At 38.9% G+C, this 17,912-nt stretch overlaps 1 protein-coding gene across 2 annotated transcripts in view; it reads left to right on the top strand.

The window, feature by feature from the left end:
• The window catches only part of scaf8 (SR-related CTD-associated factor 8), a 38,568-nt gene extending 21,862 nt beyond the window's left edge, over window positions 1-16,706 (top strand). For both annotated transcript variants that reach the window (XM_059520844.1, XM_059520845.1), the window contains 18 exons: window positions 6,834-6,878; window positions 7,528-7,689; window positions 7,791-7,947; window positions 9,740-9,867; window positions 9,950-10,126; window positions 10,206-10,285; window positions 10,382-10,502; window positions 10,602-10,733; window positions 10,981-11,090; window positions 11,186-11,379; window positions 11,892-11,992; window positions 12,184-12,297; window positions 12,390-12,546; window positions 12,662-12,792; window positions 13,150-13,288; window positions 13,766-13,831; window positions 13,948-14,172; window positions 14,477-16,706. In XM_059520844.1, the coding sequence (XP_059376827.1) occupies window positions 6,834-6,878; window positions 7,528-7,689; window positions 7,791-7,947; window positions 9,740-9,867; window positions 9,950-10,126; window positions 10,206-10,285; window positions 10,382-10,502; window positions 10,602-10,733; window positions 10,981-11,090; window positions 11,186-11,379; window positions 11,892-11,992; window positions 12,184-12,297; window positions 12,390-12,546; window positions 12,662-12,792; window positions 13,150-13,288; window positions 13,766-13,831; window positions 13,948-14,172; window positions 14,477-15,978 (3,741 nt within the window). In that variant the 3' untranslated portion in view covers window positions 15,979-16,706. The remainder of the gene's footprint in view (window positions 1-6,833; window positions 6,879-7,527; window positions 7,690-7,790; window positions 7,948-9,739; window positions 9,868-9,949; window positions 10,127-10,205; window positions 10,286-10,381; window positions 10,503-10,601; window positions 10,734-10,980; window positions 11,091-11,185; window positions 11,380-11,891; window positions 11,993-12,183; window positions 12,298-12,389; window positions 12,547-12,661; window positions 12,793-13,149; window positions 13,289-13,765; window positions 13,832-13,947; window positions 14,173-14,476) is intronic.
• The last annotated feature ends 1,206 nt before the right edge of the window (window positions 16,707-17,912 follow it).

Here is a 17,912-nt window from a genome sequence, read left to right as displayed (position 1 = left end):
ATTAATCAGTAGCCATTTATTGATTATTCAGATTTTGCAATTAATTAAAATATTGAGTTATACATTCTAAAAAATTAAGGTTATCACTTCAGCTTTTGAAAGTCATATGTTATTACAGTTAAACAGTTAATTTATACAAATAAACAAACTGTAGAGCTGCTTTATAACAGAAAATCAAGTTGTAATTCTAACTGAATGCAGAACTCTGGTTTTTGTTTAATAATACTGTAAAGCTGCTTGATTTAAGGCTATCTATTGAATAAAATACTAAATAAGTAAATGTGACTTTCACAAGTTAAAACAGTATTGCATCAGTTGTCAATATTGAGTATCTGCTGATATAGAATCCTAAGGCCTGTTGCATGAACTTCTTGAAAATTAACCCTCGATCTCTTTTTCTTCAATACTGGGGCCAGTTGCAAAAACTTAGCCACCATGTTAAGACTGTGTCTTAACCGGTTTGACCATCTAGCAGTTACCAAGGGGTAAGTCTTACTTTTCCAATACAAAAAAGAACAATCTACCCTTTCATAACTGAATCAAAAAAGTTATGACCAGTCTTGAAGAAAAGAAAATAGGTGACTTAATTTTTAAGACAGTTTATGCAACCGGCCCTAGGTCATAACTTTTTAAAATCAGTTAAATATAAAAAATAGATTGGTCTAATTAAATCAGTAAAAGGTGAAGTAGAACGCAATCTGTAGTAACTCGTTATGGCCACGTCTTGGATAGTCTGACTGTAGATAAAAATAAGCTGTAAATATTTCAGTAAATCATTGCAATCAACCAATCACAATATGCTTAATATGGAACTTTGAGGTGCTAGAACAGACTGCATTGTTTCTCGTGTATCACACAATTTGAGTGTCTTCTTTTAACTCTTTCCTCGCCAAACATGGAATTTTCTGAGTTTCTGTACTCTCACTGTTATACACTTGGGGATGTCATTACACATTTCCTGAATAAGTCCAGAATGTCCCATTCAAAAACACAGATGAGGAAAATGCATAAACAAGTGATTTCATATGCAAGCAAATGCATGAAAAATTGTGATCATCAACAATTAACCACATATAAATAAAAACGGCCTTATGTTACTGAGTGAAATGTTAGTCCAGGAAGTGGTAAAGGATTGTGCAAGCTTTGGGATGCTGATGGAAGCCATCTACTGCATCTATGCTTTGATCATCGTACTAAATATGACTCCGATGTAGCATAGATAGATGCAATATTATTTCACCTTTTTGATCAAAGATCTTTCAACAATGTTTTATTCATGTGTTGAATAAAAAAGAATGCTTGAAGATGGAGTACAGAATATTCTGGAGGTCATGAAATGCTAGAGTCAGTTATCAACTGGCTGACAACTTTTTAAAAAAAATGTTTATTCGATAACGATTTTCAAAAGTCGCAAATCAATATTTTCCAGTATTTATTACAGCAAACATTTAACACAAGATCAGATTAACTTGATTCTCATCATTAGTCTTCACTAGTTTTCACCCTCTTTTTTTACCTTGTGTGATGTTACAACAGAAAGCCTGTCATTCATTCAGTGCTACATCCTGTTGACAAGAACAAAAGCAATATGTGTGATTTGCAATGCTAAGGGAAAATGCAATAGTAATATTATAAATCTGCAGAAGGATTTGACATCATGTATAAGGCCCCATGATGGCGGATGGCGCAGGCACACTGTTTTCTTTTTTCTTTAGACATTTCTATGGGCTTTTTATTTAGGCATTTTTTATAGATAGGACAGTAGAGAGAGACGACAGGAAAGCACTGGGAGGAGAGAGGAAGTGGGATTGGCAAAGGACATCGAGACGGGAATCGAACTCATTAACCACACTGTTTTCTTTACTACACGCATACAGAAGTGTGGACGATGCTTGCGGTGTTTTCAGCCTCTGCCGTCTCACTATATTACAACATGAACACATTAGGGATATTCCTTGTTAGTATTTTAACATTTAATTTAAGAAAACTACCATCATATCACATACACAGCAGATGCAAGTTCTTTACAGCAACCAGTAAAAATAAAAGTTTAGTTTAATGTGAAGAAATAAAATTTTTTACTTAGTGCAGTCTTTAGACTCAATGTAAAAACAATATACTAAATATTTTTAAAGGAACAATCACATTTGTTCTCTTTTTAATTTTAATATTTAACCTATGTTGTGTAGCACTTTGTTTGCCAAAAAAAAGAAAGGGTTAAATTTTCATTCGATTAGGATAAATTAAATGTTTTATGCCTTCATTTGATTATCAGAAAAACAAAGAAAAAGTTTTATAGGGCCATGTTATTGTAGAACGTTTTTAAACTTTTATATATAACTGTTTTCAGAGATGTATAAAGACTTTTCTTAATGAACAGTTATGTTTTTATTACCTTAGATTGAGCTATTTCTATCCACATACACCGCGGGTGGCCTTGCATGGAAGTCGCCACCATGTTTGTACAGTAGCCCTAAACGGACAAACTGCTTTACAAGAGCGTGTTTTGTCACTGTTGTTTTTGTGAATAAAACACTGACACAATGATGAACAAGTTCATTAACATTCGCAATAACATTGATTTATTGAATAATTAAATAAATATAATTCCTTGATTTTACCTTTTTAAAGAAATCTCATTGCTCTCTGCTGTCTTTACCGATGACATCTTTACATGTCGGCCACCGTAGCCTCTCTAAAGGGAGGGGTGAGCGGGGGACTGAGCCGTTGGTTGCAATTCGCCGCCTCACCGCTAGATGCCACTAAAAAATTACACCGTGCACCTTTTAAAACTATATTCACTGAAGCCCCTTTCACACTGCACGTCGTGTTAATTTTTTACCGGCTGTTTTGAAGGCAGATCAACGTTCGCGACGAAACAAATATGTGCAAACTGTAATGAAGCAGAGATCAGTTAGCTCCCCACTTTTCGCGCTGATGCTGAGATCGTTCGCCAGCTTCAGTGAAAGTTAACGTGCCTAGTGTTTTTGACTTGCACATTACACGTCACGCCCTGATGTCACGTGTCTTTACTGGACCTTAACGGGTTGTGTATGAATGCACACACAAATTCCGGGTAATTACTGGCAGAAGTGTTGTCAAAAGACCCGGTACTTCGGTACAAAGTCGGTAGAAGAAAAAAAATGGAAATGTCACTGTAACAGTTTTTTTTAAAGTACCGCGAAGCAGAAAACACGGACGGAATCTCAAAATCCAGTCCTGAAAATGAAACTTAGATTTTAATATGGACAGTCACGGAGTTTGTCAAAGTTAGCATAAATTAATCAAATCAAATCTCCATATGGACCAGTATCTGTAAATGTTAACCTGCAAAAGTTGGTTGAAATGTGAATCCTGCATATTCTCTGTGTGAATGAATGAATGGTTTGTTTACTACATATACTGAAGCGCGTGATGCTTGCAGTAATTTCAGCATCTGCCGTTTAAATACAAACAACATCACCAGAACATCACTGTTCTGGGTCACTTCACAAGCATTTTACATTTGATTTGAGTAAAACCAGTGTCAATTTAAAGGTATTCACAGTAACCTGTCTAAATAAGTTAATTTTTACATAAAGGCATTGTGATAGAAATAAAACTATTATTCAGTAGAATGCAGTGATGGAGTACTCGAGTCCTGGACTCGGACTCGAATCCGACTCGAGACTCCATTCTCTGGACTCGTGACTCGACTTGGACTCGCGGACTGATGACTTGTACTTGGACTCGGACTCGAGGATATATAAAATCGGACTTGAGCATTAATCACATTGTTTTTGACTAAAAATGTTATTAAAAATGTTTCGTGCCCAAGACCGGTCGGGATCTATTCTTTTCCCTCACAGACACTGCTACCGCTCGCTCTCTTTGCTTGACAACACACTCACTGACGTCACTCACTTTTTTTCCCAAAGCGCTCGGGCACTTGCGGGAAAGGATGAAGCTGATTGGTTAGTTCTTGTTACATGACCCGCAGTGCGCTTGCGGCATTCTGAAAAGTTGAGATGTTTTTAACTCGATGTGGTGCGGTCGCACCTGGATGCTTCCATTATAAGCGTGCATACCGATCGCCTACATTGGAAATAATGAACTTGAGCACGCAAAAGATGCGATATTTGAACGGCCTTTATCGTTACACGTTGCTTTCTGACCACACACATTCACTTGAACACATACAAACACACTCATGCTAAATCACTCGGTCACTCACACACAAACTCTCTCTCTCTCCTCACTCACTCACTCACACACACACAAACTCTCTCTCACTCACTCACTCACTCTCTCTCACGCTCACTCAATCACTCACTCACTCACTCTCTCCTCTCTCTCTCGCTCACTCACTCTCTCTCTCACTCGCTCTCTCTCTCACTCTCTCGCTCTCTCTCTCGCTCTCTCTCTCGCTCTCGCTCTCGCTCTCTCTCTCTCTCGCTCTCTCTCTCTTGGCATATCGTATTGATTTTTATGTTTTAAGTATCTTTAAAATACAGTGTCCAGTAAAATGCATGTTTCTTTTTTTCGCAGAGTGTATTTCTTTAATACAGTGTTTAAGGATTAGTTCACACAAAAATGAAAATTTCCTAATCATTTACTCCTCCTAATGCCATCCAGGATATCCATGGCGTTTTTTCTTAAATTATGTTTTTTAAGGAAAACATTTAAGGATGTTTTCTTCATATAATTGACTTCAATGCCTACCAACTCAGTTGGTTGCTATTGTTTCCTCAAAAAACGTAAAAATTTTTCCAATACGGGACTCGAGACTCGACTCGGACTCGAACTCTGGTAATGGTGACTCGACTTGGACTCGACTCAGACTCTTCTTTGGTGACTCGGACTTGGACTCTGACTCCAACACTGAGACTCGAGACTCGACTCGGACTCGACAATTGATGACTCGACTACAACACTGGTAGAATGTATGTGCTACTGTTGAAAAATGTATAAGACTTTATTTTTAAAGAAATAAATCACACAATATTTCTTCCGTTTTTTTAAATTTTAATAGGAAATCCTCTTTATTTACCAAAAAATAAAATGTATTTAAATTTCATTAATTAAGTCAAATTAAATTTGGGTGAAACTTGTTTACTGCTTTTCATAATTATATTACTTGTAGAAAACTTTAAACACAGTTGTAAATAAGTATAAAGAATGACATTAGTTGTATTTTTAGTGATAAAAAAGTGTTTTTTTTTTTTTAATTAGCAAATTTTTATGTTTTGCTTTGGTACTGAAATTGGTACCGAGAACCATGGATTTTAACTGGTATCGGTACCAAATACTGAGATTTTGGTACCATGAGAACACTAACTGGCAGTGTGAAAGTGCAAAATCTAGTGACCCGGGAACAATTGCTGGGACACATTACCAGTGTATTTTCCGGAATCGCAGTGTGAAAGGGTTTAAATGTAATCAAAAAATCAAGAATTCAATCGAATCAAGAGCTTGTGAGTCAGAATCAAATGGAATTGGGACATCTTGAATCGATACCCAGCCCTACTGATCCTCGAAATTGTACTTCAGTAATTTTGCGTTAATTGTAGAAAATAATTTTAACGAGTTAAGGATTGTAAAATTAATTGCATGCATTAACAATGACAGCCCTAATCTTAAGTTTATCTTGAACTCGCCATTTAATGCTTCATGTGGAATAAAAGTTACGCCTCCTCCTTTGTGTGAACATTTTGGTGGCTTTAGTAGTAGACAGTGGGGGCATGTTTAAACGTCTTAACTTTTATAAAGAGAATCTCTTTAGATTTGAGACTTTAATCTTTGCAACTTTACAGATCTTCTGTATGCACCAAAAGCTTGTAACACTCCAAAGAGAAAGAAAAAATTTTAATCGCATCATATGACCTCTTTAATGTTTTATGTGTAGTTCAGTTATCTACAAAGTGTGCAGCTTTAAAACGCAGATATTTTTGTCTGCCTTTCAAATGGTTGACGTTACATTTTCCGATGCATACTCTCCGTTTGCTGGTGGGAGTGTGCCGACCTGTGTGTGTGTGTGTGTGTGTGTGTGTGTGTGTGTGTGTGTGTGCGCGCGCTCATCTGTGCAGAACTCCACCATGCACGAAACAGAGAGCAGAGAAATGCACGACCATGTAGAGACCGAAACATGTCTTCATGTAAATAAGATAAATAAAATAAGGCTATTTGGTTTAACAAAATAACAAGATATAGACCTGTCCTATAGAACGTAACCTTAAATGACTGTTGTGATCTTTAATCGTGCACTTTATAGAAAATGGAATAAAATAAAATAACTTTACCTTAAAGGGGGAGTATAATGGCAGGGGAAACACTGAAGATATAGGCTACAGTTTTTTTACTTAATGCATACTGTCAGAGACCTTGTATGTTTAAAACAATCTTATGTTTGTCAACTTACCCAAATGCAATGCAGTGGTGAGGAAAGGAAACTGGAAATGTATTTTGAACACATGTGACATAAGTCACTGAGAAACTGAAACTAAAACTGATATATTTTAATGGTCTTTGTCACATCATGTCCAGCTCTGGTTCTTTTATTTCAGTGGTTCCCAATCCTGGTCCTGGAGAACCCCTAACACTGCACATTTTAGATGTCTCCTTATTCAAACACAAGTGATTCAACTCATCAGTTCATTAGTGGAGATTCCAAGAACTCTCCAAGAAGAGAGACGCCAAAAACGTGCAGTGTTGGGGGTTCTCCAGGACCAGGATTGGGAACCACTGTTGATGTGGTCAGTTCCCAGATGAAGGTGAATGCTGTTAATGTGTACCTCTTATTCTTCATATTAAAGATTGAGTTTTTAAAAAATTTTTTTTTTTTTTATCTTTTTCAGTTCTACAAACATGTCGTCCAAAGTGTGGAGAAATTCATTCAAAAGGTCAGTTGTTGTTATCTTGCAAATGTAAAAAAACTAAGATATTTGGAAAATGCCTGGAGAGAGCTCAAGAGTTTCCAAGCTGTATTTTTATTTTCGTGTGTGAAGTGCTACATGTAGAATAAAGTCTATAACATTAAAGACATTAAGGTATCTTATTAAAAGTTTGATTTTTCCACTAAAGACTTTTAGTAGCTATTTAATGAGATCTTTTGGGGTGGTGATGGCGCAGTGGATAAGACAAATGCACTTGGTGTGAGAGACCCGGGTTCGAATCCACTGTGAGACACCAATGTGTCCCTGAGCAAGACACTTAACCCCTAGTTGCTCCAGAGGCGTGCGACCTCTGACATATATAGCAATTGTAAGTTGCTTTGGATAAAAGCGTCAGCTAAATGAATAAATGTAAATGTGTTTATCTTTTAAACATGCCTAATGTGGAAGTGTCTTTTGCACAGACAAACCCAGACAGAGCTCAGTGTGGTTTAGCCTTGCTGTCTGATCCAAAACTGATGGTTTTCATTTATAATGCATGGAATATCACTGGCTGTCATGTTAACTTTCAAATATCATGTATTATGTGGAGGTTTGAAGTCCAGAACCCAACACACGTTTTCATCATTCACTACTTTTCTTACTTTTCTATGTGTAGTGCAAGCCTGAGTACAAAGTCCCCGGTCTGTATGTCGTCGACTCCATTGTACGGCAGTCTCGTCACCAGTTTGGGCAAGAGAAAGATGTTTTCGCTCCACGTTTTAGTAAGAACATCATTAACACGTTTCAAAACCTCTACCGCTGCCCAGCTGATGACAAGGTGCGTTTGTTTCTCTTGCCCCTGTAATCAAATGGTAAAGCTCTTGTCTAGACACTTTTTTTTCCATTTGATGATTTTCCATATTCTATGTTGGGTTGCAGAGTAAGATTGTCCGAGTACTAAATCTATGGCAGAAAAACAATGTCTTCAAGAGTGACATCATCCAGCCTCTACTGGATATGGCAGCAGGACACCCACCCCCCAGCGTTACGCCCGTCTCTGCCAGCAGTGCTGTTCCTGTCAACAGCACTACTCCTGGTAAGTTATTCACTTATAATGCATCTTCGGTGAAACAAAGCACTGTCGTGGCAACATGTTTTATTTTCGTTACTACATGAATCATTTATGGTGACACAACTAACTGGCAGTGGGTCTGAAGTTCCCAGCATTCTTTGCTTGGGACTGCATTAAGAGTCAGTTTATAAGTTGTATTGGTTGTGTTTTTCAGTAAAGAGGAAGATTGTTGGTAGGACTGCAATGGTCCGTTGGCGTCACCGATTACGTCGATTATGAAAATGTTGATTAGCATGGAATGTGTCACGCCCATTTCGAGAGCCTGCAGGGAGAAAATGTAATTTCTCGTTAGCTTCCAGTTTTAGCTGTATCCCTTCTATACAACCAGCCTAGTTATCCCTACTTAAGCTGTGAACTGTTATGACACCATTGTTGATTCTGTCACTCTGGTGTCCTGAATAAGGTTGTGATTTCAGCTGTCTTCAGATGTTTTAATCTGCTGAATAAATAAAACATTTGAAGTCTTTCATCTGTCCCAAACAGTAACTGTGAATGCCTTCATAATGTGCATTTCTATTGATTGGATTGTCACTGCCCTGTAATTCTTTTTCTTTCTTTATTTATTTTTTGCTTCCTTTCTTTTTCTTTTTATTAATTATTTTTTTAATTCTCTTTTATTTTTTATTTGTTAATTTTCATTTTTATTTGTTTATTAATTTATTGTTATATCTTTTTCTCTTTTCTTATTAATTTTCTTTGTTATTATTTTCTTTCTTTGTAGTTATTTCTTGTAAAGTATTGATTATGAGAAAACGTTTGAATAAAATATTAGAAGATGTATAGCAGAACTTACTGATAACATTTATTGATGGTTTACTAAAAAATTTGTCAACTGACTTAAAATAATTGATGAATTAGTTGACCAATCAGGGAAAAAATAATCAATAGATTAGTTGACAATAAAAATCATCATTAGCTGCAGCCCTAATTGTCAGTGTTTAATGTTCAGTAATATTGGAGATTTAGGATAGTTTCTGCTACATGATGGCCATGATGTTTATTGCTTCACTCCAAGAGCAAAAACTGTGCTAATGCCAGTACTGAGACAAGTCAACAGTTACTTACTCATCTTATATGTTATATATAATAATAATAAACTACATTTTCTTTAGCATTGGATGCACTATTGCTAGTAAGGATGACACAGAACAACAATTAGTTTAACTTGTTTTATTCTTGTTGTGCTAATTTACCAATTCTGTGGAAAAAATTGTCCTTTAAGTTTATTGAACATTTTTTGAGTGTAATCAAGTTATTGACCAAATATCTCGTCGTCTAAAAAAAAAAAAAAAAAGACAGATAAAGGTCTCGCCATGCCTTTAGCATACCCACAGGCACAGCTGCGTTCCTTATGGTGCGGCAAGTTCAGTGTAACCTAAGATGTGTTGAATGTGTCAAACACTAACTCATTACCTTAAATGTTGCTATAGTAACCTAATATTGTTAGAAATCCAAAGCTGTGGCAGTTTGAGTGGTTTTAAATGCTCTACACGGTTTCATAATTAATAGACCTTTTCACATTCATCTTGACTGAAGGGCAGGATAGTCTGGTTGATGCTCTTATGTATACCCCTTTTTCAGTATATGTCAACCCCTTAATCACATAAACCCCTAGTCTAAAAGTCTAAATGTTTTTCCTAGTGCTCAAAGCATGTAGCATCTTCCAGTTTTTGCTGACACCTTGAGGCAAGAATAGAATATGACTACTTGTTTAAAAGTATATTACATACTGTATATTTTCTGCTGCTCCCTAAAGGAACTCCAGCAACTCCTGCCACCCCAGCCAACATAGTGCAGAGTCTCCCAGACTGGGCGTCTCAGATCTCCAACACAGACACAGTGGCTGCGGTCGCCCAGATCTTACAGAGTCCCCAAGGCCAGCAGGTTAGATTCCTCCACTGCTGAAAACACTGTGTTCACTGCACAGCTGTATTTCTGACTGGTGTGTGTATATGTGTGTTTCTAGTTGCAGCAGCTGGTTCAGAGCCTGCAGATGCAGCAGCAGAAACCTCAGCCCTCTCTGCTGCAGGCGCTGGATGCAGGTTTGGTGGTGCAGCTACAGGCCCTGACTGCACAGCTCACTGCAGCCGCAGCAGCAAACACGCTCAACCCGCTGGAACAGAGAGTCTCCTCCTTTAACAAGGTGAGCGAGCTTTTAGGAACACTGCTGGCTGAAATAGATTAACTCTTGTGTAACACATTATTACTCTGTTGTTTTGTAGAAGCTGTTGGGTCAGTTTGATTTTGGGAACGAGTCGGAACACAACGAGGATTCTAAGAAAGATGCTACATCATCTCAGTTGTATGTTTTTTTTTTTTTTTTTGTTTTTTTTTTCTTGTCTGCTACTGTTCTCCGTTATGTTATTTTTCAAAGACATGCTCTTATTGTCTCTTTCAGACCTGTGGTGCCGGAGTCCATCAATAACTCAATATTTCATCAGCTGGCCGAGCATCTTCAGCAGCAAAACCTCGAGCAGTTTCAGAAGCAGCTAATGGAGCACCAGCAGCATCAACAGAAGGTACATCAAATTGTGATTCTTTCTCTGCATAATGTGTTAGAGCCCTTATGCCATTCTCGTATTTTGATGTTTATTAATGGGCCTTGTTATTTTTGACAGTCTATGACCATGGAGAGCCAGGATGCCCTCTTTGGTTCTGAAAATTCAGCCCCTCCTGGCCAGAGCAGCGCCCCACCACAGCTCCCAGAACAAGAAGCAAAAATGGATGACTCCATTGATAACCAGCAGCAGGTATGATCAGAGTTCAAACTTTAGTTGGGAGGATAAGCCTATAATAGAAGTAATGTATTGGCAATAGTTTCATATTTTCAAAATATATACTGTATGTGTGTGTATTTAATTATATATAATAAATATACACCGTATAGACAGATTATGTAAACAAAAACTTTTATGGAAGTGATTAATGGTTTGACAGCACTAAAGCTGAGTGACAAGTGGACAGTGGAAACGGCAAGTTCACTTGTGTATTTTGCAGGACATGGATATTGATGAGGGACAGGATACTGTAGATGAGGAGCTCTTTGAGGCTGAGGAGAAGAAAACCAGCAGCACCCGTTCAAGGACACGTTCAAGATCTCGCTCCAGGTTGGTGTAGCAATTTCGCCAAATAGTTCTTGTCTTATTTCCATTTTCAGACACAAGTAAAGAGCACTCATGTAAAAATCTCTTTACATCCCCAGGTCACCTAAGAGAAGGAGGTCAAGGTCTCGTTCAGGGTCCCGAAAGCGCAAACACAGGAAGAGATCACGGTCTCGCTCAAGGGACAGAAAGAGGAAGTCCTCACGTTCTTATTCCAGTGAGCGACGAGCACGGGAAAGAGAAAAGGAACGGCAGAAAAAAGGACTTCCTCCGATCCGCTCAAGGGTTCTGAGTGGTAAGATTACATGTCCACCTGGGCTTTCTGAATTTATAAGGGTCAAGTTTTAAAAGAATTACTGCTTTGCAACAGAGTCACGTCAGACATGTTTAAAGGGTTGACGCATATAAAATAAGTTCATTAAATTACTATAGGATGATCTCATGAAATGTAATTGTGCTATGGTTGAGACTGTCCAGATTTGTATCAAATAATGTTTTTACTGACTGACTGTTGCTTTGGTCTGTTAGCTTAAAGCGATAATTCATCCAAAAATAAAAAAGCACTCTTACTTAGGTCAGTGATGTATTACCACTGGAAAGCTTACATTAATTTAAAACTTTCCTTCGCGCTAACATATATATATGCTTGCAGAGTTCATGCAAATGTCCTTTTCACAGCTGTAATACAAGTTAATTTCCCTATATATTTATACACACACACACACACACACACACACACACACACATGCACACATAAAGGGTAAAGTAGCATGTCAGTTACCTTTTCTTTCTTTCTGCCTCTTTCAGTTTGCAGCACTACTCTATGGGTCGGCCAAGTGGACAAGAAAGCCACCCAACAAGATCTTACTAACCTCTTCGAAGAGTTTGGCCAGATTGAATCTATCAATGTGAGTCGAGTTTCTGTAAACTTGAGAATGCTCTTTAAATTAGTTTACTTTTTTAATTCGATCAGTAATGCCATCTAGCCAAGAGGCTGAAGTTTAGTAGGTCTTCAAGTGTTGTTTATTTAATAGTTTGTGAGTCTGGAAACTGAAGCTTTTACAGCACAAGTCTGAATGTTAGTGTTTTTTTCTTTTAGATGATTCCTCCCAGAGGCTGTGCTTACATCTGTATGGTTCATCGTCAGGATGCATACCGCGCCCTTCAGAAACTGGGGACAGGCTCTTACAAAATCGGTTCAAAGGTCATCAAAGTATGTGTGAAGAATGTTCACTGACTTAATCTTTGCAATGATCTTTATCATTTTTGGGAGGGGAATATGTCTAAATGTTTCATTGCTTGCAGATTGCCTGGGCCCTCAATAAAGGGGTGAAACAGGAGTATAAGCAGTTCTGGGATGTGGACCTTGGAGTGACTTATATCCCATGGGAGAAGGTCAAACTGGATGACCTGGATGACTTTGCAGAGGGAGGCATGATTGACCAGGAGACCGTCAACAATGGTGAGAAGAATTTACTTGTTCAGCAGCTGAAAATTTGGTATGTGTTGTGTATATATTTGATCTTCTACACAGTTCTTTTCCCATTCATAACAATACTTTTTTTTTTATTATGCAGAATGGGAATCACAGAGAAATACTGATACCGCCAAAGAGACTCAGAGCCAGGCTGTTACTGCTGAAACCAGTACAGCAAGCAGCACACCCAGTGAGGCCTTTACCCAGCCTGTCACTATGATGCCCATGCAGGTATTGCCATGACAGATGGAGCCAAAAGTGTTTAGGTTTCTTACTGTTTTATGTGATTTAATTATTTAATTGAGATAATAGTGATGGTGGTGTTTAGCCATTAATCTATGACTGTAACTAAAAGGGATACCCTAAAATGAAAATCTTGTCATTGACTCAACCTCATGTCATTCCAAACCCGCAAGACCTTTGTTCATCTTTGGGAAACACAAATTAAGATATTTTTTATGAACTCCGAGAGCTTTCTGCCCAGAAAGGTTGCAAGGACATCTTAAAAATAGTCAATAGAGCATGAGGACAGCGGAGTTAATAATGAATGACTGTTTACTTAACTATTGATGGCTTATTTTTGTTTAGATTCCAGTGGCACAGACGGTCCCTGCTGTTGGCCTTATGCCTCCATCCTTCCCTGTCACCATGGCGATGCCCCCACCAGGCTTTGGTCCCCCTCCACCTTTTCTAAGGGCAGGGTTTAATGCCTCACAGCCTCCTCCAGGTACATGGTGCCAACCTGAATACTAAATACCGTATTTTTTGGACTGTAAGTCGCACCTGAGTATAAGTCGCATCAGTCCAAAAATACGTCATGACGAGGAAAAAAACATATAAGTCGCACTGGACTATAAGTCGCATTTATTTAGACCCAAGAACTAACAGAAAACATTACCGTCTACAGCCACGAGAGGGCGCTCTGTCTTCAGTGGTAGACTACAGGAGCACTGAGCAGCATAGAGCGCCCTCTCGCGGCTGGAGACGGTAATGTTTTCTATTGGTAAATTTCTCTTGGTTCATGTCAAATTAATTTTGATAAATAAGTCGCACCTGACTATAAGTCACAGGACCAGCCAAACTATGAAAAAAAAGTGTGACTTATAGTCCGGAAAATACAGTAATGAAGTTTTTAACTGTATGATGGTTTGAAAAAAATTTTCTTTTTTAAATGTACATCAAGTTGTAAATTTCTCTTTCACAGGTTTCATGGCCACACCAGGAGTAGGACCGTCTGCAGTTGGAACCAGTCTTGCTTCAGCTCAGACCTGTATGTTAATCAGCCTCTAAAATAAGTTATTCTTATTTTGCATAATGTTGCTTGTGAACTCACTGTCCTTAAGGTCCAATTTTCAAGTTCCTTTTATCATTGTGTTGTCTTTATAGCTCTAGTGCAGCCTTCGTTGCCAACCACTCAAGAGAACAGCCAGGATTCTCCGTTTGGAGCCATGATTCCTCCCACCAGTACTATTCCTGGGAGTTTTATTTCGTCAGCAATGTCCGGAGCAGGAGTATTTAACCCTGTGGGAGCACAGCATCAGCAGAGCAGCACAGACAAAATGCCACAGTCGGCAGAAACGATGGAGACAGCTTCTGAGATGACACTACAGGGTAAATGGGTTTATAAGAACATTTTACTTAATGTCAGTACAAGTCATATACAGCTAGCAAACCATATGCTGTTATATATTTCTGTAAAACACAAAAGGAGAATCTTGCAGCAATTCATATGACTTGAGTGTTATATTTAAGCTTGGGATGATGCATCTGCGTGCTATCTAATCATGGATGCCAATGATATTTTATGGATTTGGTGGAGAGGAAGATTGTCATTGAGCACATTTTTATTCACACCAATATGAGACTTGTTGTATTTATCTTTGTACTTGTTTTTTTTTTTTTTTTTTTTTTGCAGGAATGCAAAATGCAGTGCGCAGTAGAATGGGTCTGCTGGGTATGCACCCTTCTGCATCTCTAACACATCCTCTCTCTGGCCAGAGGATGGCAGGGCTGCTTCCTCTGGAACTGCGACCCAACCTGCTCCAGGGACACGGGGGCCGCTTCCCCCTGCTCATGCAGCCAGGCCTTGCACATCAGACCAACAACATCCTGGATGCTTCACTTCAAGCCCAAGCCCGGGTTCGGGTTCCATTTTCTCAAATGGAGCAGTTCAACCGCGCTGAAAGCACTTTCTCAAGGGCACCTAACCCTTCGTCTGCTGGAGCCGACAGTCTGGCCAAGACTGATAATGAAACACCACCCAGGTCAGATGGAGGTGCCCAACAAGAAGGAGATCAGGACTATCGCTTTCCACCGCCTGAGAAGCAGAGCACGGGGTTGTTGAAGACGCCTCCTTTGGAGATGCGTACTGAACCTGTGCCTCCCAGACCACCTTTACTAGAACGACCTCCGAGAACAGTCATGCAAGCTGAAGGTCGAGAAGGTAGAAGAGAAAATATGTCCGGAGGCTTCAGGGCAGAAAGTCGCTGGGGACCACCCAGGGGGGACTTTGATGAGCGAGACATGAGGGGGATGTCTAGTGGACCTCCAAAGGGTTTCCAGGAGGATCGTTCCAACCCTAACTTTCAGAATCGTTTTGAGGGCCGCAGCGGAAGTTCATCAGGACCCGCTTGGAATCGCGGAACTGGGCCTTCTTTTAATGCCAACATGCACCAGGACTACGATGATCGTCGCAGACCTTGGGACCGAGATGACAGGGACATGGACTTCCGAGGTGAAATGAATGGCAATCGCCAAAGCCGGGAGCGAGACCGAGAGCGCGAAAGAGAGAGGGACAGGATTCGGGACCGTGAACGCGGCAGAGAGCGGAATCGTGAGAGAGACCGAGAACGGGAGCGAGAGAGGGAGAATGAGAAGGACAAAGAGCGCTGGACTCCCGTTTCTTCACAATCTCAGCCCCAACCGCTGCTTCCCAAGTCTCAGCCGCTGCTCCCTCTGCCGACCCCATTGGTCGCTCAGCCTCATGCACAGAAACAAGTGCAAATGACCCAACACCAGCCTCATCAGGAACCACAGCCAACAGAACGAGATGCTGAACCCCAACCAGAGGTAACACCAGAGCTGCAGTCACAGCCCAAGTCACTCAGCCCCCCTGAAGAGACGGCAAGTAGTCAAGAGCAGGATGGAGCGTCATGTGTCAATGGAATGGAGACCGATTCAAAACCTCAGCTAAACATTTTGGAACCTGCATCCCTGAACGCTGCAGAGCCCTCTTGTAGCCCCTCTCCATCCCTTCCCTCCACACCCACCTGCTTCCAGAATGAGCCCTTGAAAGGAGAGAAGACCCCAGAAATGTCTGTTTCCTCCTCTGTGGATGCAGACACTGAACAGACTGGGCCAAAGGTGAACGCTGAGACTGAACCTGATCTAGAGAAAACAGACACTGAGGAAACATAATCATCACTCAGTAGGTAAAGATCATTTTGTATAGTCATCTCTGTAATCGTTTTAAAAGCTCTCACAGGACCCACTCAGTTCGCTAGATTATAGCAGACACCTTAACGAATGATTCTTGCCTCTCAAGCTTCAAATGTATATGCATTCTAGGCGGCTCACACTAGAGGATATAATTGGTAGGTGGGATTTTAATATTTTTTTTTATTCCCTGTTTTTAGTTTTTAAAGCAGCCCCATTGTTTTAACTAGGTGTTTTTTTTTCTTTTTTGACAATTGCTTGCCAAAATATTGTGTAGCCTAATTGTAAATGCAGGAGGAAAAGAGGTTTGACCTTCCTATGGAAGAGTGTAAGGATTCTGGCTGTCTCCTTTGGATTGATTGCATTACTTGAAATCAGCACTGGCTTTTTTTTTCGTCTTTTCTTTTCAAAACTGCAGCTGCAAAATTTGAAATGAATGATTGTGTGGTGTCCAATGCTTCTTGTCTATAAAGCAGAATATACGTACATCAAAAACAGTGAGAAACAGTACTGCGTTTTTAGTTGTTTTGAAAAGGACAAAAAAAAAATTAAACTACGATGTATTATCCCAATATTAAATGTCTGTGATTTTTCTTCATCAAACTTCCTTGGAAATACAAGAACTCAGAAAAAGCGTTCAAAGGAAATATGGATGTTGGGTGGAATTTGTTTTAGTTTCAAATAAACATGCTCTGGTTGTAAAAAAAACATTCTTTAGGACTGTGTTTTGTATCGAGAAGAAGAAACATCTGCACACAAACCATTAAAGCCAAGAGCCAAGTGATAATGGCCCAAGTGTCGTGGATGGGATGAAATGTTTTAGGCTGTGAACTGATCTAAACTTTGGGTGGCCACCAGATATTTGCTGTTCGGTTTGAGTTTAGAACTTCTCACCGACTCCCATTTAATCAATAGATCAGCTTTAATGCATCGGAAATATGTGATGCACACATCTGTTTTGATACAGCTTCACTTGTCTCACACACACACACACACACACACCGAATATATCAAAGATACACTGCTAGTGTTCAGTCACACAATATTGTTTTACTTTCTCCAAAATTGTGAAATAGTTTCAATAGACTGTAATACAGAGTCATTTACTTACAGGAATAAAAATATAGAAAGCAAATTTACAAATGAGTATTTTTTTTCATTGTGAATATAGTTTTGACTAATTTAAACGCCTTGCTTTCTTCTAAATTTATTGCATGTAAGCCTAATTTTATATAAAATTTACTTTATGAAAAGCGCTGTCCTATTCACTTATTACTAATTAAGAGTTTAAGAATCAGTCTGATTCAAAGAGTGTCATTTTTTTTTTAAATCTTTTTTGTGTGTGTGTGCATATAAATCAAAATGAACAGAAAATCATTGCTTTGAGTAGTTCCTGAGATATCCTTGTAATTACTGACAGCATGATATTGTCAGTGCAGTTCTGCAGTAGGAATTAGATATTTTAATTAAAAAAAATATATATTAGAATTATTGTTAAAGCATGTAGTCTGCACAGGTCCGGTTTCAGCAAATTTCTTATTTGTTCTCAGTTTTGGAGTAACAGGAAGGTAGGTGACATGTTGTGCCAAGCAGTCAGAACTGTGTTAAATGGGTGGCCCAAATGCCAATAACACCTTAAATCGGCCTAGTTCATTATTTCAACTTTAAAGAGATTGTTGCAATAAAAGTTCTGTAATCATGTACACCCCGACCCCCAATATCATTCCAACCTTTTTTTTTTAACTTTTTTTTTTTTTAAATATAGTATTAATATAGTATCTCATTATTTTTGTCTATTCATTAAAAATTCATACGACCAAAATATTCACGCTTCAAAAAATGTCATAAAAATAATACATTGGAATAAAAGACAAACATGATTAGTGCTTGTGCATGAAGTAAGCATGGTTGCACTT

This window comes from Carassius carassius, chromosome 32, assembly GCF_963082965.1.
Source record: "Carassius carassius chromosome 32, fCarCar2.1, whole genome shotgun sequence".
Classification (NCBI taxonomy): domain Eukaryota; kingdom Metazoa; phylum Chordata; class Actinopteri; order Cypriniformes; family Cyprinidae; genus Carassius; species Carassius carassius.
This window is presented reverse-complemented; position numbering and strand designations above follow the sequence as displayed.